The sequence below is a fragment of the Morus notabilis genome, unplaced genomic scaffold (genome assembly GCF_000414095.1).
Source record: "Morus notabilis unplaced genomic scaffold, ASM41409v2 Scaffold227, whole genome shotgun sequence".
In the NCBI taxonomy this organism is placed as follows: domain Eukaryota; kingdom Viridiplantae; phylum Streptophyta; class Magnoliopsida; order Rosales; family Moraceae; genus Morus; species Morus notabilis.
In genome coordinates this window covers 122999-146469 of record NW_010360247.1, presented here as the reverse complement: position 1 = coordinate 146469, position 23471 = coordinate 122999, and the positions used below count along the sequence as shown (strand labels likewise).

Here is a 23471-nt window from a genome sequence, read left to right as displayed (position 1 = left end):
TATATATATATATATATATATATATATATATATATATAAACGGCGTGGCATTTGTTGGGGTAAAATGACCGAGACCTATAAAGACATATACGACTAAACAAACGACATATAATTGACAAATGACACATATATGACTAGTGCCAGTGGATTATTCATAAAGACGTATAATTAAAGAAATTTAAAGATATTAAAGGAAATTGATCATCCTGACCTGTTGAGTAGAGAAAATGATTGGACGCAGGTCTTGCATATCATAAGCAGGGATTACAACATTAGTAAGAGTGTCACTCAATAGTATGCCTCTGCAAAACTCTTTGATCTTCTGACGCAGGTGAACCCCATCGTATTCAGGTGCTTTTAGCTTGGCAAAAGCCCACATGCCCGCCATTGCTATCTGCGTGAAGACCTTACCGACTATGCTACTCGGCTCTCTCCAACCGTTAGTCTGTTGCCTGGCCGATTTAGCCTCGTCGGAGAATATCTTGGGGCCTTCCTCAAAGTAAAATTTGTTGATATCTTTAGCTGGAAGTGGACGACCATTTTGATCATCATATGGTGTGGTGAGCATGGCCGTCACTATTCCTCCGGTGCTTGTCCCTCCTATTACGTCGAAGTAGTCTGCAATTCTTGCTTCCGGACCATCAAGCTTCTACTTATTGTTCATAAACAATATTACAAGAAGTTATGATCCCTCGTGTTGATGTAAGGTAAAAAAAAAAATTACGAGTGATATAGACAATTAAAATTTTATCGATATCAAGATTTAGCTTCAAGTTCTTCACTCAATAATCTCTCCAACTATATGTAGATGAACTAAAAATAATGGGGTCTACTAATTATATACTTTTTTTCAACTCTCTTTTTTCTCCCTTGCCCTTCATGATCTTTTCGTTCTTACCAAACAAGTTGTACATATAAAGAAAGTGTAAATTAAACCGCCGATTAGTGGTCTAGTCGTTTGTCTGTGTCTATGTATATCAAATATCAGTGGCAAAGACTTTAAATTTTGATTCTTGTATGTAAAATTTCGTTTGTCTGAACGTGTCTTCATAAAGGTTTTACTATCTGATCGTCTGTTTTTCATAGTGTGCCCCTATTGAAAATTTTTCCAACTGACACGTATAGCACAGAGGAAATGTGTTTGATGAATGGATGCTAAAACTATAAAAGATATATAAGAAGTGGATAGATGACCTGAAGCTCTTCTTCGAGGAAGGCAAGGATAGTACCCGGGATGATACCTCGGATTCCGCCGCCATCAATGCTGAGTATTGTCATTAGCTTTCTATTGGTATGAGATATTGGCATCTGCTTCTCGGCAGCCATTAGCAAATTAATCAGAAAAAAAAAAAAGAATACAGGGCAAATGGCTGAGAAATAGTAGGTCTACAATTCACAAGATCATGGATGGGATATGAGAGGAATAAGGTGATATATACATATATATATATATGTGTATATATATATGTATGTATGTATCTATGTTTGTATGTATGTATGTCTGCATGCATATAAAAGCAATGCTTGAAAATATTCAATAATCTTTGTCCAATGGAAAGAAGATGCAGCTGATATCTTTGGCCTAGTAAAGATTGTGTTTAATCAGATGGCCCCTTTCTATTCTTTAACAGAATGAGGAAAACGCCTGTGCATGTGTACCACATTTTGGGGCCATGCAGTTACTTTTATAGCCCATTCTTACACACTACGTAAGATAATTAATGGGGTTCCCTTTTGGGTTTTGCCGAGCTTATTGGTTCTAAAATGCACCCCACTTTCTTCTTTTCTTTTTTTTTTTCTGTTACCTTTTGATCTAAAGTGGATATGATGGACGACCATGTGTCAATCTAGAGGCTCACCACCTACCAATCCACCCTTTAGTACGGAAAATAGACTATGAGATAGCGTGTATGCTGATTTCTTTTGGAGAAAGTCGTGGGAAGTATATCTCATATCTGAAACTTGAGCTCCAAGTCAGCAAGGTTGTCGGACAGCTCGTCCGATGAGCTATTTGTTCGTTGAGTCGTGACCCGCGAGTTGTTAGAAACTCACGACTCATTCTAGATAGGCTTAAGTCGTTTTGGTAGGCTGCTGATAGAATTGAGAGGATGCCGACTTGATAAGTAGTTTACTATCTGTTAGAGACTCATTTAACAATCCGTGATTAGTGATATTAATGGCTCGTGACTAATTTTAAATGTTAATTTTATGATTGACTCTTATTTTTTGAGAGGTGTGCTAACACGTATATAATAAAAAATGAGATGCGAAATCTGTCTCAATAATAACTTACAGTGGTGCGCTTAAACAATATCCTCATAAGATGGAGCCCTATAAAATTATAAGACGGCAAAGAAAGAACAAGCACCTAGAATAGAATGGTTATTTATATTATAGAATAGCATGAGCCACGCCCACGCCCCTTTTTTTACCTTTTCTTTTCCTTTGCAAAAATTACATATGAAGTTATTATTTCAATTAAAAATATTGTTGTTCTAATTATTTTTAACTAAAATTGGTTATTTACTTTTAAAAGTTTGAAAGGATGGCCTTGTTAATATAATTTTTCTTATTTTTATCATGAAATATATAAGTAAAATTGATAATTCAATTTAGAATAATTAAAATTGAATTTGAACAAGCACAACTTTTGCATCTTTGCAAACATGAATGAATATGACCAATCTATAATTGTTTTTCGAATAAACTAACTTCATAAAAAAAAAAGAACCCATGCGTTAGAAAGGTGTAAAATCTAACGTACACAAGATGATGGTCTAGCAAATGAAAAAAAAAAAAAAAAAAAAAACATTTAGGATTATTTTCATAAATGTAAAGTTTATATCCTAATTTAAAATGCTTTTTAATTTTTAAAAATGGTTCGTTGTACCTCTCAATCTATAAAAAATAGTTCAAAATACTTCTCTGTCCAACTTCGTGTATAATATTAACAATTTATTGGCGTAGCATATAATTAAAAGTTTACTATAACATTAAATCCTAATTAAATCTATTAAAATTATATTAAATGCCCAAAATAATCTCGCCATATATCTAATTCTCATTTGATCTTAACTCTATATTTAAAGCGAATAAAAACTTGAATTAATGAATTAAACGGAACTTAAACTTTTAACGCTGCCGGCGAAAGTGCCAATGCCGCGACTCCCGCGGCCCACCTCATAAGCCGCCGTGTACAGGCCATCGTCGTCGCACTCCTTGAGGCATCCATGTCGTCCTCTTAGCCCCCTTTGTCACCCCACCACACGAACCGGCGTCAAGCTGCCCGGTGACTCAAAATTCCGACAACGACGCTCCTCCCCAAACCGCATTGGAGGATACGAGATCTGGGCCTCGGCTAGGGGCGGAACTACGGATGAGGGACAACAGTAGAGGAAATCGCAATATACGCGGAATTTCGGTGGTCGTTGAGACGGGGGTGGGTGGGTTGTTCTAGTTGGGCGATTGGTGTACTATTTTGCATTTCCACATTTTCTCACAATCCGTTGCTTTGTGGCTGCTTTTTGGACAAGCCTTGCACAGGTAAAATGGTACACAATTTCAAATCAGAATTATAAAAAAAAAAATCCCCAACTATGTCTGCCGTTATTGCAATTGTTTTTTATTTTTTATTTTTTTATTTTTTTGGTGGAGGGATTGTTACAAATAGTTGTTGTTTCAGTGATCCAAACAAGAGTATGTTTATTGTCTAATGTCTGTGACTGTGATGAACATCCTTGCCCAAGGGAAGAAGAAAGAATAAGAGACGGTGGTCGGCGGAGACAATCGTGGGTGATGGAATGAGCAAAAGGATTTTTTTTCCTTTTTTTTTTTTTTTTTCTTTTCTTTTCCCTTTTTTTTTCTTTTTCCGTTTTGAAATTGTTAAAAGGTTTTTTTCCCCTAATTATTTCTTTTTTTATTTTTTTAATAAAATTTAGTGTTCTAAATATTTTAATATTAGTGCCACATCAACAAACCATTAATATTATATACAGAGTTAGACAGAAGGAATCTTGAACTATTTTCTATAGATTGAGAGTGCAATGAACCATTTTAAAACATTAAGGACATTTTAAATTAGAGTATATACTTCGGCCATTTATGAAAATAATTAAACATTTATTTATTATATATACAGATTGTTGAATAAAAAAAAGTTGAACAAATAAATGCATATTCTCTTCTAGTATAAATTATAGAGATTTATAAGTTGAAATAATTATAAAAAAAAAGAATTAAAAAAAAAAGAAAAGAAAAGAGGCATCAACACTGATAATAGTCGCTGAAGTACAATTTTGATTCAAAAGGGGGTAGGTTCAAAATGCTTCAATCCTCGTTGACCAAGGCTTAGATAAATTAAGACCAATACGAGATTAATACATGTGTTTTGGACTGAACACTAACATAGCAAATATAAGATTTTAAAAAATATGGTGGATATATTTAAGAAAAATTAGTCTAGTAGGACGATTAGAAAACAAATATATTTATATTTATCAAATCAAGTGTTGCTTATGAATTTTGTATATTCTTCTTATGTGTGTTTTATCTATTATTGTTTGGCTGATCATAACAAATCTCTCAAGTGATCGCCCGTAACAACTATATAGTTGAATGGAAGAAGATATGAAAATAACACCTAACATTGATTAAACGTCCCTGTTATTTTTCACAAGATAATTACTTGAATGGAAGCTAAACCGTCTTTAATGCATTATTCAATTGTGTCAAGCAAGAAAATAGAGGAAACAAAGACTGTTCTAGATCGATTCGTTAATAGTCTAATACGTTATCGTGATGACGACTTTGAATATAAATGGATGAAATTTTTAAGGTGAATATTAATATTCTTCAAAATAAAACTCTATTAGTTGAAAGACAAGAATAAAGGAATAAATCAACCATAAGCTATGAACCATAACCATGGGGTTTGATCAGGGACAAGAATATATTTGATTAATGAAAAAAGGGAAAAAAAAAATCTCATGAAATTTCAATGGTAAACAAGTATTAACAAAACACCATAGAACCACTTATAAATCTTGAGACATATAATTCAAATCCCTAAACCCAAGTTAATTAATAAAAGAAACTTCCAACTAATTAAACTATAACCTATATTTGAGCGAGTTTAGAAAAAAAGACGTTTCCCAACAAGGAAGGTTACATAAGCATCTATGGCAGCGTGCGCAATCTGCTCATCGCTCAAAGAAGAACCCTCCCCCAATCATCTAAAACAACCTCGGGTGGTATATTACGAAGCGCGTCCAATGCTCGTAAATCCAAACACAAAGTAGTCTCGGCCAATTTCACAAAAACATAAGCCTCTGTTCTTCTAGCACCAAAAATAGCGGCTGTAAATGGACGTAGCTCAACCATGTTCCGACATTTTATGCCTTTATAAACTGTTTCTAGGTCAGCCATGTCCTGCTTGATTCTCATGCCGACGAAAGTTAGCCTAGAGTGGTTCAGAAACATAGCAAGGCAAGCGGAACATTCAAATGGAATGAGTTTAGTTATGAGCAAGCACTCGGTTCCTACACAAAGTTTCAAAACACAAACTTCTTCCTTGAGTACTGATTGGCGCCCTAGTGCATCAGAGTCGCACAGGAAATTTCTCTCAATGCCAAACCCCACAATTCTTGGCATGGATGGTTCATAGATGTTTTTTATGTTAGAAAGCCGGGAACAAAGGACTTTATCAAGCTCATATGTTACACCAAATTACACTTGTTCTAACTTTAGGCTTGTTGTAAGCCACGAAGAAAAACATAGAGTGCGTTTAGAACTCGTTCCGAAATAATTTTATTTTTTGTATGAAAATGAAAATGAAAACGTTTTCAATCTCAGATAAAAATTATTTTTAAAAATGCGTTTGGTAGTTTTATCAAGAAATTATTTTCAGTATAAAAAAATCTATTAATGTCTCTCTCTATCTCTACTCGAGAGATGAGAAAACATAAACAAAATAAGAACATGACTTTTTCATTTATCTTCCATTTTATACTAAACTAAAAAATCATTTTCATTTCCGTTTTTTGTCTTTAATTGTATCAAACGTCATTTCTCTCCCGTTCTCATTTTTTCTTTCTCAAAAAACGTAAAAAATAAAAACAAAATAACTCCAAACACAACCATAATTCTTACAGGGCGGTTTGAGAGTCCAAAATCCGTCATTGTAACAGTTGATTCACCAAGACATTGGACTCAAGTTTATATTATTTATAGGCTAAAGACTCCTAGAAAGTACTAACGGAGACCAGAAGTAAATTGGAAAACTACTAAAATATGGGTAGGAAGAAAAAAAAAGTATCTCAAGATGAGTATATGCTAATATTCGACTTAAATTACGCCATTATTTAGAAGAATTAATTAATAAAGGTTGACGAAAGGAAATTGTAAAAACATTAGGGAGGATGAGAAACTAGTGCAAATGAAATCGAGGAGTAACAAAAACGAGGAAAGTTCCCCTAAAAAAATAAAAATAAAAAATAAAAACGAGAAAAGTAGCAATAAAAGAAAACTGGCAAAACGAGTAATTTCTTTAAAAAAAATAAATAAATAATAACTCCTAGTATTTGTTTGACCCAGAGTAAACACAGGTAGTGGTGCAAAACATAAACCTAAAGATGAAATTACCAAAATGGTATTAGCAAATAGTTTTTCTTCAATTTGTTCACAATCATGTTTCTACTCTACTAAACAATAGTGTCAATGTAATAGCAAGGACCCAATTGGAGGAGTGAGTCAAATTCATACAAAATTCAATACATTCGAATGGTAGTGACTAAAGAGGGCAGTTGTGGAATTCCCTATCTTGGTTGGTGTATAACACTTTGAGACCACATAGTTTTTATCATGTTCTTAAAAGAGCCAACTGTCCACAAGACACCTCAACAACTACTAACAAGACTACATACCTCATATATTGAAAACTACTTAAACTAGTATATATATATATATAACATATATAATGCATTTGAATTACGGAATGTGAATATGAATTCCTTGATTGTGTTGGGATCTTCCTGCTTTGCATACAATCCGCCAAACAATAATAGTATTGCAAAGTCCACGCGACCAGCTTACTCCTGCAGCCTCAAAAAGCAGACCCTCAGAAGCTCTTGGCCTTCCATCTCGGTTGCCCTTTTCGGTTCGGGTTTCTTCTTGGGACCCTTGATTGATGGACTTCACTCCAGGGTTGGTCTTGTGGTGTATGATAAAGGAGCCATTGATGTTGGTCCACTCCACACAAACATCTGGGTAAAACCCAATTCAGTGCCTTTTTTTTCCTTTCAATTTCTTGGACAAATTGCGAAGTTGTTGCTTACACTTGATAATTAATAGGTTCCGGTTTTGCTTGGTTTGTTCTACTGCACTGTTGGATTACTTCAACTCTTATTAGATGAGAGGAGCTCTTCAAAGATTCCAGAGGGCACACAAGAGAAAGTGTTTGCTTCATTGATGTGAGTTTCTAGTCCATCTCTTGAATTAATAGCACTAATCAATTTATTTATTTATTATTTTATTGATCTTTGATGGGTTTGTCAATTGTATTTGTATGGAATTTATTTTCTTAGTTCTGCTCTGATACCTTGGCTTAAAAAAGCATAACGATAATAATTCTTGTTGAAGGAAGCGCACTTGTGATATTCATAGAATTAAGTGCTGAAATGTACAAAGCTGGAGTTGCAGACAACATTGAGGCCTACATATTATTTGGATTAGCAGAGTTTCTTTGGTTATCCCTTGACAGGACGTTGCTGGGTTTCACCCTAGCAAGCATTATTGGAATCGGTTGCCCCATTGCCGAAATTCCCTTAATCAAGTAAGGACACATCTCTTGCAGAAACAGTTATATATGTGTGTTGTATATAGATATGTGTGTGTATGTGTGTATATATACGTACATCATATATGGATTTTGTCTGTATTAGGCTTAATATTTAAATTCTCCGCAGGTTCTTCCACCTTTGGTATTATCCACAGCCAAACATTGAAATCTTTGGTCAGGTTGGTAATAAACAAAAAGTTTTCAAACCAATTACTGAGTACTCTAAGGACGATTTTGAGTTTCTGTAGTTGCTCACATCACATGCAGGGGTTAGTCAGCTGGACAATCACTTGCTACTTCGCTTACACGCCGTTTTTGATTAATCTGGCTCGGTGGCTGAAGTCTGTGCTATCGGCTGATCGAGATAACGATAACGGCAACTTCTTAGAGAAATAGTTCAGACATTGTTCCAAATGGCCTTCTTTGATGTACGAAAATGATGTTGAAGCAGTAATAAAATCTAAGTTGGAATTGAGAGTGTATAATGCGTGGTAGACCAAAATTGGATCCGTTGATTTCATTATTCCCCAAAACTTGATCCGTATAGAATAAACAACTACATATATCATATGAACAGATCAATTTGTAGGATTCACAGGAAATATATTGTAATAACCAAGTAAAAACTACAAACTCTAACCCCAGTAGTTGCGATCTCCTGGCTTCAGAAACCTCACAATTCACATATTTATCATCAAAGGTATTTTCCTAGAAGACGTACAGAGATGGAGAAGAACCTACTGTGTGAAGACGACGTTTACAATATCCGGGAACTTCTCTTTGATCGCTGCTTTGATTCCAGATCCGATTGACTCGGGCCCCTTGTATTTTACAAAACAATCCTCACCTTCAACAGATAACACTTCCACGCTTCCGCCGAAGTTCTTTATGGCTGGTCTCAGTATGTCAAGGTGACCATTCACTGCCTGCAAATTGCAGCATTTGGGATTTAACTAAACTCATTCAGCATTAACCAATTGTTTTCCCCGTATCAAAAGGGTGCCTTAGAAACTAACCTCAACAGCTGTCTCCTTTGGTTCTTCATCGTAGACTTGGCGGATATCCTTGACAGCGTCGCCAAACTTTTCCTTTAACACACGTTCAATCCCCATCTTCATAGTAGTAGTTGAGCTCGGACAGCTCCCGCATGCCCCTGTTGGTTATTTCCAAATTAATGCAAGCAAGCAATGTCTCACTACAAGAACACACCGATCAACTTCCTTGTCATCTTCACCAATTTTCTTTGAAATCTATATGATTATTAACTGGTATGCAAGTTTTGCTTAAAAGAAACATGGAAAACAACAATGCTCCAGCAGTCATACAAATAGAGAAATCTCATGTCTCGAAGTTATCATACACACGCTTATCTAACAAATACAAATACTTCATCTTCTAAAGGCAATCTATGTATCACAAGCATCAAGAACTAGATTAAACAGAGCTGGATATAATTACTCTATGAGATTTAAAGATTGAAATCTTAATCGTTTGAACTTAATCTATGTCGAAGCAAAAAACTGAACGATTTGAGTATGTCTTCTTCCTGTTCTTCCCCCCACAAAAACACAGATGTACTTCAAAACAAGAAAACCCAATTTGAAGAACCTTATATTATAGGTGCATAGGAAATTCATGGCTCTTCTTCATACACATGAAATATATAGCAACTCTAACATTGGCCTGGTTCACTCAGATCATAAAGAATCAACACTCATCTTGGTAAATGGAAATATTTTTTATTCAACTCATGCATTTTTGCTTCCCTGGTATACGTAAGTTCTAATGAGCTTATGATCATTCCTCTACCTAATCATATGGTAAAATGGCATCATAATTATTTGGAATTGGAAGTAAATCATTATTGTTATTTGGTCGTTGAATCCCCATGTAAACAATTCATAAAACACAACACCAAATCTATTAAAAAAAAAAAAAAAAGTTGAAGAACCTGAGTTGTACACCCAAAAAACTGAATTGAAAATTTGAACTTTTTAGTTTTTATAAAAAGTTTAAATTAACCACAAACGATGGAATTAACCATGATTCGACGAAGATTAAAATAATAAGAAGAAAAGAAGCAGACCTTGGAGCTTGAGAGAAATAACACCGTCTTCGACAGACACAACATCAACGTTTCCACCATCAGAAATGAGATAAGGTCGAACGTCCTCCAGAACGAAGTCAACGTTCTGAGCTGTCAGATCGAATTTCTGGGCAGAGTACAGTCCCGGCGAAGACGAAGAACCAGTAGTTGAGCTTTGGTTCGAAGCTCTAATCGCGGTTTTGGAAAGGCCCTTGCTTTGGGAGGTAATTCGTCGTTGTTTAAGAGGAATGAATTGTGGAAATTGGTGGGATTTGAGAAGGATATCACCAGAAGGCGTTGGGGATTTAGGGATTCCGAGGGTCGTTAGAGACGCCATGGTCAAAACTCGAAAGCGAGGAGCTTCTTCTTCAAGTCTGAAGTTGTGATTAAGAAGAAGGGAAATGTTCGCAATTTATTATTTCAAGAGTTTGAGGGTCCTCAGTTGTAAATACGAAAAGTTTTTCGTGGTGCAGGAACACTGGTGCGGTATTATTAACGCAATAATAATGCACAAATATCAGCCCAAAAAAAAAAAAAAAAAAAAAATTTCTTTTTTACTATAAACTAAAAATGATTAATTACAAAAAAATTTCTGTTTAAAAATAACATTCGTTTCTCTTAAATTATTGTTTCGTTAACAAAAAAATCTTCTGTTAAAAGTTTTGATAGAATACTACAGAGATATTTTGATAATCTTATCTATTCTTAAAAAAGATTAAATCTTAAAAATTAAATAATTAAAAAGTTATTTTTTAATGTTGATACAGAAAAGTCTACTACATCTTAAAAAAAATATTAAATCTTAAAAATTAAATAATTAAAAAGTTATTTTTTAATGTTGATACAGAAAAGTCTACTACATCTTGAAAAAAATTTGAAAGGTAGAAACTGTCATTTTTTATTATTAATTTTAATATTTTAACTGTTAGATTAATTTTTTATATTTATGTACAATAATAATTATCTATTGTGTACTGTATCTTTTAAAATAAATATTTATAAATCAGACCATAAAAAAATTAATTAAACTAACAAACAACAATGATCAAACTGTCAGAAAAAATTAACCTAATTAACAAACAACAATTCTTTTCTGTTGTGAAAATATAAAAAAAAAAACCCATTAGTTAACACATTAATTAACATATTATATAATATAATGCTCTAATACATCAAATAAACATGCTTTATATGTATATTTTTTAATTTTTTAATACTTTTAGTTAACACATTAGTTAACATATTACTTTTAATTTTTTAGCAAAGGCACAGAACAACCTCGTTTTTATATATATTTTTTAGAATATTTTATATCTTTGATCTTTGATGAAAGACAGACAAATCAAACCCAAACGCCCCGCAAAAAAAAAAACCCCAAATAAGATTGTCAGATCCATACACACACATCGGTTTCGGTGCTAATCACAAAGATTTGCTTAATCCTAATCCAGAAAAAAGGAAGGAAGAAAAAAAAAAGTTTGGATCTTTAATCTTAGCATTTAACAAGAAGTACACCACAAAAGCAGGCTGACCCTGTAATGTAGTCAAAGTACACTCTACTAAATCTCCTCTCACATTTCTAGTTAGTTATTCGGGCTTTTAGGGTTTCCTGTTCCCCACACTTCACACACCCAAAATCCAAACCAGCCATGGCGGGCTTCGACCTTAACGAACCCCACAACCACAACCACAACCACAACCACAACCACAACCAGACCTTCCCAGAAGACTCGGAGGTGGAGGTCAGCAGCGACGAAGAAGGCTTCAAAGGCGCCTGGTTCAGAGCCACCATTATCGAGAATCCTATCACCCCGGCCAAGAAGAACAAGAACAACAAGAAGGTTATGGTGGAGTACCGAAACCTCGTCACCGAGGATGGGACCGATCAATTGAGGGAGTACGTCGACCTCTGCTACGTCCGGCCACTCCCGCCGGAGGTCGGTCGCCTGAATTTCGAGGTCGGAGTGGTTGTCGACGCCGATTACAGAGATGGATGGTGGACGGGCGTGGTGAAGAAGGCCCTCGGGAATTGCAAGTACAGAGTTTTCTTCGATAACCCTCCTGATTTGATCGAGTTTGATCAGAACCAAATGCGGGTTCATCAGGACTGGGTTGGTGGTCACTGGGTTCGCCCCAAAAGACAACAGGTATTTTTTCAATATTAATTTCTATTTTTTTGGCGTTTCGGAACCTTTTTTTTTCCTCATTTTTAAAAGATTTTCTGAAGTGTTTTTGTGAATGTGGGACCCTTTTTTTTTTTTTTTGGGTTATTTCATTTTTCTGTTGCATGTAAAGCATGTTGTCTGAACTAGTATTTATTAAGGAAGATCTTTGAACCATACTTTAACATTTAATTTTAAAATTTCCCCCTTCTTTTTGCTGTTTCCTAAACGTCTTACGTTTTCCCATTTTCTTGTTTTTTTGAAGTGTATTTCTGAATGTGAGACTTTTTTTTTTTTTTTTTTAATTCCAGCTGCATGTAAGCATGCTTATGTTTGAACTAGAATTAAGTTAGAAATAATGGAAGGAACTAGGAAGATCTCGGAACTATAATTTAGACCTTTAGTTTAAGTACTTTCCCCCCTGTTTTTGGTGTTTTTCAACTTTTTTATTTTCCTTTTTCTCTTTGGTGTAAGTTATAAGAGAGTATGTCTATCAGAAATATTCTCTGGTGGGTGCCTGAAATTCGAAACTTTTTTTTTGGGGGGGTTATTTTCTTTTTCTGCTGCATGTGAGGAGGATGTTGGACACATTAGTTTTCTTGCTCAGACTGTATCTGATGTCTGAACTAGCATTAAGTTTGATTTTGGCCTTCTCTTTTTTGGCTGGTATTATGTATGAAGACACTAGTTTTCGGCAGTAGATCTTAGTGTTACATTTTTTCCAACTTTCACAACGGATATGAACTAAAGGTGCTCCTGTACTTACGATTTATGTGTCCGTTTTCCGGTTGCTAATTGTTATGATGGTTCTATTGTACATCGTGCCATAATTGTATTTTTACAAATCTTCTTTGTTCTTATCTTTATCTGAAGGCTTGGTTTGAGTGATAGTATTAATATGAAATGAGTGGTCTCGTTGAGTATATAATTTTCCTATGTATAGTTAGAATGAATTATTAGATTTCATGCTCTGTTAATCCAATTTTGGATTTCGGTTGCATGCACATTAAATTTCACTGTCATAATGTCTGCTTTATTTATCCGAATTCACAATAAAGATTATGCCACATGTACCTTGTAGTTCTTCCTCATTTCCGTCTAGGATTCCAACCTTTACGTCTCTCGCTCATCATTTCAAAAGTAACAAGTTTCTGTACAACTGGATATAGATACGTGTTTTATTTTACGTGGACAAAATTAATTTGGTTTTCATTTTAATTTTTAAAGCGAATGACAGGGTCTCCTTTCAGCCCAGGAACAGACGTAGAAGTGAGTTTCAATATTGCAGATTTTTACGATGCTTGGGTCCCTGCGATTGTGGTGACAGAAAATGAGGACAATACCTTTATGGTGAAATATCTCAACAAGGCTAAGCATTGGCAACATGTTGTAGACATTCACCATATCCGCCCTCCCGCTCCTCGTTACGCAGATAGGACTTATAAGTTACTCGAGAAAGTAGATGCATTTTGTGATTTTGCTTGGCGGGCTAGTGAAATTACCAAGATTCAAGCTGGGAAGATGTATACAGTCAATTTCAAGCATAGTACGAAGTCTAAGGAACTTAGTCATGCAGAAATAAGGCCCCTTGTGGAATGGAAAGATGGAAAGTGGAACATGCGCTCCAAGGTATGAGAATGTGATGTTAATAAAAATACGAAAATGCTAGTTACTAGTTTTTTGACCTGTGTTATAATCATTCCTAGGGTTGATGTGTGAATTTGTGATTGGTTGGAAAAGTGTGGTGATCATCAGTAGTGATGATATATTATATTGCATTGCTTGTTAAGTGACCTTGGGGGCGAGCTGTTAAGCTGTGTTATCCTTTTGGCTTGTATTCAGCTGAGTCGTCACCTTGGTGTTCTAGTAGAAACTGACCGTTTGGTGGCATGCATGTGGTAAAGTTTCTGTGATTAATATGCTGTGGAAATTATTTTGTGGTTAGTAGCTTAATCAACGGGCTTTTTTTTTTTTTCAGGATGTCTGGGTTGCTCCAGATTCAGAGTTGCAAGAAAAGTTAGAGCATGATCCCATGAATGTTAATAATGCTGACATGGCCACTAAACCTGAAAGTTTGGATGCTTCTGATGATAAAAGGGCAAAGCAAACACCTCAACCCACAAATTCCAAGAAGAATCTGACGGAGCTTTCTAAAGGTTACAACAGGGAATCAGTTTCTCCTGTCCGAACCTTAAGTTTGAAGACAATAACGTTATCGGCTCCCACCCGTATAGGTAGACGTGGTCATGCTTCAAAAAACTTAAAAGACGGAATTCCAATGGATTCCCCGTTATCAGATACATCAAGTCAAGCCAAGAAAGAAAAGCTTAGTGCATTAGCCACATTACCAACAGGAGCAAAAGTGTCCACGCGCTTAAGAAAGCCTGTTCTTCCGTTCAATTTTGAAAGCTTTGCAGAAAAGAGAGCTGTGAGATAAACTTTCCATCCATCCCAACGTGATTTTCATTCGTGACATGGATTTATTGGTTCTTCTGATTCTTATTTTTTATATGTATATTCTATAACCACATCCATGATTCTTGATCCATTATTCTTTGAAGAAATGTGTATATTTTGAAACTACTATCCATTTGTCATATTATGGATGGGTTATGTAAGGTGAACATGCGGTTTTCTTTTATGAATCTAGTTGTTGAGTGTAAACTGTTGCACATGATTAGTGCTTTCACATTCCGTCTCCCTTTTTGGACATGGATGGTTAACTTTCTACCCTTTGAATTTCTCTCTCTCTCTCTCTCTCTGATTTTGTAGTATTCCTGATCAAGATATATTAATGTGTAGAGGACTAAGCGGCAGAAAGACGGTGCAGTTGACGGTGCAGTTGACGGACCGAAAGACCTTGCAGTTGACAGACAGAAAGATGGTGCAGTTGATGGAGAAAAAGGCGGATCAGTAGATGTTCAAAGAACGGATCCTGTGAAACGTAAAGGAAGACCTAAAAAGTCTCAAGTTGGAAGCCTGCCAACATCAGCTGTAGGTATATATAAATGTATTTTTTCATTAGAAAAAGGGGGAGAATGAAAAGAAAAAACAATAATAAGGCAGATATTGCAACTGGTGCATTCTCCTTTTCAAAGGGAATTTGGTGCTTCATTGTTTGCAGGTCAGGCCCAAAATGCAAGTACTGGTGGAGCCACTGAAACTTTGGTAGAAGAGGATGGAAAGAAAGAAGTTGAAGTCCCTGTCAGAATTGCCTCAGACACTAAGGGAATGGGGGATTTATCGGGCGAAGTTCCTTGTCAGATTCTTGACGAGGAATTGGCAGTGATAACCGTAGATTCGAAGCTGAATTCAAATGATGCAGCTGAATACGAGAGCACGGTAAGCAGTTTGTTGTATATAAACAATCCTGTGCAAATGAAGTGAAAGGTTTGTTAATCCAACAGCGCAGACAGTTCTTGGTAGTTAAATAGATTGTCAAAGAGACGTTGGAACTACTTCCACTGTCCTCCCAAAAGGAGAAAAACGTAAGTTGCTTTGGTATTTGGTGTTTGAATGGCTTGAGTGAAAGTAGCATGTAAGCATTTAGACAAGGTAGTTACGCATCAATCACATTACTCTAATTTGTACTTGGAAAGAGATAGTTAGAAATTAAAAAAAGGACCATTGATTCCCTTTTTTGGTATTTATTTACCTATTAGGAAGTGGAATTGAAAAGAATCTAATTTTCTTTAGCTTACTAAGTTTAGGAATAGGAAAATTGATAGCTGAAAGTATGAAAATGTCTTTGTGTAATGAGTATAGATTGATGGATTAAAATTTAGTAAGACTATAAAAGGACTTTTGTGGTTTAATTTAATTTGAAGAGAAACAAATCTATAGGGAAACTTACTTAGGATTGGCTCTTCATTTCTTTATTTAATCCATGTGGTTCGCGCCAAATTAGCATCTCCTATCTTGTAATTAAACACGAGTAAATAGAGGGTAAAAAACATTCCTCTCTTTCCATTTTTCCATTTATGACCCCTTAAAATTCTGAGCGCAAAAGGGAAATTAGAAAGTCTGTTGAAATTATTTGTTTGAAAGTATTTAAAATGTGGAAAAAGATGAATGTGAAATTAGCAAAAATTCTGAAATATTATTTGTTTGAAAAATATTTAAAATATGGAAAAAGATGAATTTGAAATCAGCAAAATTCTCAATTATGAAGAATGCATCAGTGGATTCCATCTAAAACAAGCTATTGACACCCAGGTTGTGTCAGCTCAACTTGCCAGTGACCCTATTTTGGCTGATTTGCTTCACAGCCTGGTTCTTATTCCAAACATGGTATAAACCTAAACGTGGCATGAAACAAACATAATTGCAATTCAGCTTCATTCTACGTCTATTTGTTCTCGAGCTCAGTTCTGATTGGTTGTGTATATGTGTGCCCTTTGTTGTGCAGGAGTTGAAGCAGCAACAAGCTGGAGGAAGCAGCAGTCGTAAACGAAAGAGGGGCAGACCAAAAAAAGTAGTGGTCTTAGGTCTAGAATCATCAGAAGGAGGTATGTATTAACTTTTTGGTGAGGAAATAAAATCGGAAGGAAAGAGAAGGTACCTGTAAGGTAGGTGAATACCTTTCTCCTATTGTATTTGGTATATTCCCTCCTGCGATTCTTACAATTTTATAAGGATCAAAATTGGGGTCTGGTGGAGGATTTTGAATCTCTCAATGCATTTCCTCTTCAAATCCCTGCTACTAAACAACTTAATTGTTTAAAATGCATCTATTAATTATCTCATTCCTATTCCACATTTCCACCTTCCGCTTTTTCCTTCTACCAAACAAGGTCTAATTTTAATCGTCTAGTGGATATTCGTAATTACAGAGTCATAATCATGCTTTATGTTTTGTAGTTATTCTTCAGAAGGGAGCTAAACACGTTGAGGAAATTGTTGTAAATGCGGGTCCAACTAATGAAGTTGCTGTGCCTATTCAAGTAGGCGTGCAAACTACAGGTAGGGGAGTTTGTAGCCTTGATTCCATTAAAGGAGTGTTTCAAGTGTTATTTTTTATTTTTATTTTTCGCTGAGGACAATAGAGGAGTGTTTAATATGGTTCTTAAATGAATTTACAAAGTAGTGGCAATTCGTTAATGGGGCTGACTTTTGTATACAATAATAAATATTTTTTAACACCTGTACATTCTGAACGTCCTGTAGTTTTGACACTTGCGTTCTTAAACTTTTATTTTTAGTTTTGACAATTCATTTCCTGAATGAATCACAAGAGCTCTAAACATTTAATTCTAATTCAAAGACTAAATTTGTTAAGAAAAAGTTTAGTGATGAAAGTGCCGTGCCCCAAAAAGTTTGTGGAACAAGTGTTAAAAATCCTTTTATTTATTTATTTTAATAATAACAACCGTTGTGGTAAATAATGATAGTAGCCTACTTAGATATTACCTATGAAGGTAAACTTCGACATCAGTTATGTAAACAAGGATGTAAATGAAGCAAAGATGTTAACAAAGCCTTTTAATTGAGTACGGGAAATGATTCCGATGTTGGAAGTTACAAAGCATGCTTCTCGTTTGCTCTGTTTGATGGCTTTGAGAAGTCATATCAGAGAAGTGAGCGTGTGTTTGTGTGTGTTGTTTTTTTGTTTCCCCTTTTTTGTGGTTTTCTTTTGAATAAATAGAAAAAATTGTCCGAGGGAATAAAGAAGATTATGCTCGGAATAATTTCAATGTACTTGTTATATCAATATTTGGTATGTTGTAGATTTGCAAGAGGCCTCCAGAAGAAAAAGAGCTGATGCTTCCAGGACAAAATGCATGACAACGGAAAATGGGTCGGTCTCTACTCGACCATCAAATAGTGCCGATGATGATGATCGGCCGCTGTCGACGTGGGTCGGCCTAGTGCAGTGTCAACCGGGTGTTGCTGAAACAAGTAAGCTACTTTTGCAAGTAAACCACTGGGTACTTGTTTTTCTTATTGTGCTAGTATTAGCATCTTATTTGAGTTCTTTGGTGGACTGTATCTGTTTCCTTTGTAGAATCGATTAGTAAGTTGGTTGACCAACGGAAGGGGGATAGAGAACAGCCTGATGCGACGGTGATGGCTAAGGAATCTCTTGCGATTGCTTCCTCCAATGACTCTGTGCCTGAGGAAGTTCAGAGGTTGCCTTTTGTGAAGAGCTCGCCGGTATGGAAAGTCATAGAGTCCATGGACGTTTTCAAAACATTGCCGCAAAGGCCACATTTTCGCCCTCTCTATAAGTGCAAAGAGGAATGTAGGGAAGGGCTGGCCATCGGTAACATGGTAACATTCTCGGGCTTGGTAGACAAGATAAGCAAGTTGCGATTCGATGATCGTGGGAATGTTTTTTCCAGCGCATTGGAGAGCCTCCTTGACTTGGAAAAGCATGGGTTTAACGTCGCGGCAATTAGAGACCGGGTGAGTGAGTTGCTGTCGATTAAAGATAGGCAGGAGCGGCTTCGCGATGAGTCAAAAAACGCTGAAAGAAAGAAGTCGGAGTATGCCAGCGAAAAGACTAGGCTGGCGGAGGAGTGCAAGGAGATTGAAACGAAGATAAGCGAACTGCAAGAGAAGCATGCGCTACTCAAATCCCAATTAGAGACCAAGGATGTTGAGTTGGCCAAGTTACAGCAGAACACGGATGCTATCGACGAAAGCCTTAGAAGCGCTCGGCTCGTCTTCGAGAAACTAGTGGCTGCCCCTTTGAAATTGGCCTGACTGAGGTTTTCCTTTCTGTATTGCTTCTTCTCCTGGATGTTTTCTTCTTTTGCAGATAATGATTGTACTGATTCACGACACTGATCAAGTAGCGTGTAATATTAGCATTTTCGCTACTTGTTTGTTGTAGCAGATGGCTTAAGTTATGATGTATCTCAGTTCGTCTACTTGCAATCTTTTATAAAGTTTTTTTGCTGATTAAAAAAAAAAAAAAAAAAGGAATATAGTAGTGCACTTCTTGTCTCCTAATCCTTTCGGTTATAGCCAACAATTCTGGATACCACCGAGTATAAAGGGCCTGAAATCTCTTACTATCGTCCACTCAGTTTTCACTCTTCTTCCCCATGTCTATTTCCATTCTATCTTATAGCAACCTATGTAAAAATTTGACTAGGCCTTGATTATATAAAACTCTACTAAGGATTCTGCAACCTTTTAGAACTAAAAATTTTACCCATAACGGCCATTTAAACTTCGTAGAAGTTCTGCAAAATTACAGGGGCTTTTTGGCTAATCAAAATGGTGCCATTTCGTTCTCCATCCTCATCTTCTACGGAAAAGATCTTGGGGCTCATCGAGGGAACACACAGTTTTGAATTAATTATACGGAAATAATAGAAAATATGTCAATATGAAAAGCTTAAGAAAGTATATAGGCCAATGTTTAGTTATAGAAATTAATAGGTCATAACTTGTCAAGTTATGGTTTATAACTAGATAAGTTATGGACAAACTTGTCAAGTTATGATTCATAGCCAGACAAGTTATGGACAAAAACCGTGAATTCTGGACAATAACTTGCCAAGTTATGGTTCATAACTAGACAAGTTATAGATAAAAACAGTAATTTAGCCTATTTATTAACCTATATAAATTATTAATCTATTAATTTTAATTCATCTCAAGTCTTGACTTATTTTCCTATTTCTCCCTTAATTATCCAGTTTCAGATTAACTACTGTGGGTTTAATGTCGCACAAATTATTGATAGTAAATAAAGAGAAACGATATTCTTACCAATATAGCAACCTATGTAAAAATTCAAAAGCTATACCAACCCATCATCCCTTAATTATCGACCAATAACATAAACATGGGTCCCTTGAAACGTTAATGGGAAGGTACTAGGCAGTAAACCTAGCGGTTATAAATTATAGGGGCTATTTCTAGAAATGGTTCTTGAAATTTATACTTGGATGTTTCTTAAAATTTTATTTTATTTCATTTTCAATCTTTTTATTGACTAGCGTTAAAATTTAGTAAAATTTATGTAAATTAGGGACCACAATTATTGACTATTTATAACAATTAAATTTTATTTTATTTTTGGTATTGCTTTAAATTTTTAGTCCCTAACTTTATATATTTCTAATTTTAATTGTTAATTTTTATAAATTTCGTCAAATATTTAACACCAAACTACACAAAAAGATTGAAAGTGAAACAGAATAAAACATTAAGGACCAACTGTAGAACGTTTAACAAATTAAGAATCAAAATGAGATTGAGATAAACCTCATAGACAATTTGTGAGATTAACTTTAAATTATCATAAGGATTCACTACTTAATGTTAGTTCACATTTCACGATTTCGAACACTACATTGAAAGGCCAATATGATTCCCTACTTTGAAGCAAAATTTCACAAGAAAATCAGATATTGAAAAGAATATTTATAATAAAAAAAAGGAAAAAAAAAAAAAAAAGAGAAGAAGACATTAGTAATATATGTAGTTACAGGTCTTAATTACTGATCAAATAATGAGACAGAGAGATGGTCAGTGAGTTCTATTACAGTGGACGGAAAACAATTGTCAACTAATTCCGGCTTCCATCCCGCAAATCCGAATGCATACGAAAAAATTAAAAAAAGACAGAAATCTGGCAGCCCCTACCAATGCCATGCTGGAGTTAGGCTGTCGTTTTTAAGAGGAACCGTGTCATTTGCTTGTCTCAATAAAAACACTCACCTACCACCCTTGCCTAGTTGAACACGAACCAAAATAATAATAATAAAATAATTAAAAAAAAAAGTTCCATACCACAGTTGAGAGTCGACTAGCCTTTTAGGCTTTTGCTGAGGAAACAAAACCAAAATAAAAAATAAATTAGAGAGTTAATGAAAGGGGACACATGTTGGGGCTCAAACGCGTCTAGCTAGTCTAGTCATGAGGCACCAATCGCCATTTTAAGATAATTTACATTAAATTTGGACAAGGATCGATCGTTTCTTCATTTAATGAGGAATCTTGTTCAATCCTTATACATTCTTCAACCATGTATTTAGAAGGTGATCATAATATACAAAGATATATAGATGTTGAAGATATGAAAACAGATCATAATATGTTATCGGTTTTTCATAGATATATATATAAATATAAATAGATGTAGATATATATATATATATATATATACAGATAGATATAGATATAGATATATTGGCTTCATATGTTTTCGATCCATCATTGTTTGTTTTTGTGAAAGTGAACACATCATCATGAATTGAGTAAATAATTTTTAATGTAAATTTAACGTTTGAAAGTATGAATTATTGTAGTTCATCAAAGCACCTTTGTAAATGTACGGCTACATGTTGTCACTGAAGCTCCTCGCAATGTGTACTTTTGGGGTCTCGTGTCCAGCTGGTTTCATCAACGTTCATGAATGAATTATGACAAAGTTTAGTTCCCAACTGCCTGCTTCTTTTGGTTTCTTTTTTTTTTTTTGTTGGTTGAAAGTAGTGATCCCCTAGTTTAAAGAGACTACGACCAGTCCCAATATAAATACGTGCATATACGTATACAGTTCTCATTCCTGTACAGACAAAACCAACTCTAGCGTCCGAGAAAATATTTTTTATTTTTTATTTTTTATTTATATTTTACCTAAAATCCAAACAACCAAGTAGCGTGGGAACGTGCATGTACACACATACACACATATATATAGTACACAAATTAATGCCAAACTGATCCTTCAAACAAGGAAACAGATAACCATCATTACTCAATGGAATCATTCACGGGGTAATTAGGGAGAAAGAGAAGCGGAGGTTGTTGGTTGGGGCCATATATTTAAATTTAGTTGAAGAAAATCATGTCGTACATCGACTGCAGTTGACTATATATATATATATATATTATTGGACCATATAAATGCGTGGCAATATTTATGTAGGACCAAATAAGGCTAAACTTTTCTTAGGTCAATATCAACATATGTATAGGACGGTAGGTTTAAACAAGTGGGAAAAGAATTGCATATGCTTTAAATTTCTACCACGAACGAATTGCCATTTTTTTTTTTGGGTAAAAGAAAAAAAATAGTTTAGGATTAAGGGAGAAACTAACATTAAACTACCTTTTTTGGGCTTAATACTAAGAGGTTTTAGAATGTCCTAGATGCTGATAGTATGTAATGTTCATTGAAAACCCCAACCCATGGCCCCAACCACAATAATCTTTTATACCGCTAGGTCACCGTCATTTGTTAGTTAGTACAGTACAACTCTTTATAAAGAGTATTGTTTTCATTACCAGTGAAAGGTGATCTCTACAAAAGGAGAGTGAGACCTATAATTTAGTAGTATGGTGATCATTATCGCAGTGATGAATGCAAATAGTGCGTTTGGAACTCGTTCTAAAATGATTTTATTTTTTGTATGAAAATGAAAATGAAAACATTTTCAATATCAGACAGAAATCATTTTTAAAAATACGTTTGGTAGTTTTATCAAGAGATTATTTTCAATATAAAAAAACTCATTAATATTTCTCTCCTTCTCTCTCTCTGCTCGAGAGATGAGAAAACGAAAATAAAAAATGAAAAATGACTTTATTTATATCTCATTTTACACTAAATTAAAAAAATCATTTTCATTTCTATTTTTTATCTTTATTGCGCAAAACGTCATTTTGAAAACGTTTTCATTTTTTCTTTCTCGAAAAACGTAAAAAAGGGGATCAATTCTAAACACAGCTAAAGAGATTGACAAACTGATAAAAAGAGCTAAAATAATTAGAACGTTCTTTTGTTAGATATGAATGGGGACATTTTATTTAGCAAAACAAAAAAAGGGGGACATTTTGAAATTTAAGGGTTCAAGTGAGATGACCTCTTAAGTTCGGAATCAACATTGAAAATAACAGAAAGATAAAATAAAATAAAAATAAAATAAAAAACAATCGAGATTATTCCTATTATCATGTATCATTAATATCACGTCCAATATTATTATCATTGTTTTTTTTTTTCTGAATTTAGGAGTTGGGAAATTTAAACTTTACATTTTAAAGTGGAGGTGTGAAATTATCTAATATTATTATCCAATTCTGATCCGAATTTCTCTTTTTCTCAACCCTAATCTGTGAAATTCGTGTCGTTTTCAAGTCAAATTATCGTATCATAACTCATATTGCCGGTCCTAACAATAATAGTACTAAAGAGGAACTCTATGGGTGCGTTTGGAATTGGTTCCAAAACGTTTTTATTTTCTGTACGAAAATGAAAATGAAAACGTTTTTAGTTTCATTTTTGAATTATTTCTAAAAATGCGTTTGGTAGTTTTATTTAGAGATTGATTTCAGTTTTAAAAAAAACTGAAACTGCGTTTGGTGGTTTAATTTTTGAAAACATGTAATAATATATTAAATAAATAATATTATTAAATATATTAAATAA

At 34.7% G+C, this 23471-nt stretch overlaps 4 protein-coding genes across 5 annotated transcripts in view; 2 read left to right on the top strand and 2 right to left on the bottom strand.

The window, feature by feature from the left end:
- Positions 1-1391, bottom strand: part of LOC21401736 (patatin-like protein 2) — a 3335-nt gene extending 1944 nt beyond the window's left edge. Inside the window, exons 1-2 of the mRNA XM_010096103.2 lie at positions 1195-1391; positions 212-649 (exon numbers count right to left, since the gene is read on the bottom strand). Coding sequence (XP_010094405.1) covers positions 212-649; positions 1195-1326 — 570 coding nt within the window. The 5' untranslated portion in view covers positions 1327-1391. The remainder of the gene's footprint in view (positions 1-211; positions 650-1194) is intronic.
- Positions 1392-6915: 5524 nt separating this feature from the next.
- Positions 6916-8249, top strand: LOC21401734. The gene is made up of 5 exons (XM_024164253.1): positions 6916-7263; positions 7348-7466; positions 7640-7828; positions 7962-8013; positions 8102-8249. The coding sequence occupies exons 1-5, from the start codon at positions 7000-7002 to the stop codon at positions 8228-8230; spliced, it is 753 nt and encodes a 250-aa protein (XP_024020021.1). The 5' UTR covers positions 6916-6999; the 3' UTR covers positions 8231-8249.
- Positions 8199-10331, bottom strand: LOC21401733 (nifU-like protein 1, chloroplastic). The gene is made up of 4 exons (XM_010096100.2): positions 9921-10331; positions 8851-8987; positions 8576-8760; positions 8199-8390 (listed from the first exon to the last, which is right to left on the bottom strand). The coding sequence occupies exons 1-4, from the start codon at positions 10255-10257 to the stop codon at positions 8219-8221; spliced, it is 831 nt and encodes a 276-aa protein (XP_010094402.2). The 5' UTR covers positions 10258-10331; the 3' UTR covers positions 8199-8218.
- Positions 10332-11319: 988 nt separating this feature from the next.
- On the top strand, positions 11320-18933 carry LOC21401732 (DUF724 domain-containing protein 2). 2 transcript variants are annotated; one of them, XM_010096099.2, is made up of 10 exons: positions 11320-12067; positions 13310-13711; positions 14061-14510; positions 14885-15080; positions 15207-15424; positions 16298-16372; positions 16491-16590; positions 16943-17044; positions 17810-17980; positions 18087-18933. In XM_010096099.2, exons 1-10 carry the CDS (start codon positions 11570-11572, stop codon positions 18785-18787), a joined length of 2913 nt encoding a protein of 970 aa, XP_010094401.1. In that variant the 5' UTR covers positions 11320-11569; the 3' UTR covers positions 18788-18933. The 2 variants fall into 2 exon arrangements, with proteins under 2 accessions (XP_010094401.1, XP_024020019.1); XM_024164251.1 differs by lacking the exon at positions 16298-16372.
- Positions 18934-23471: the final 4538 nt, after the last annotated feature.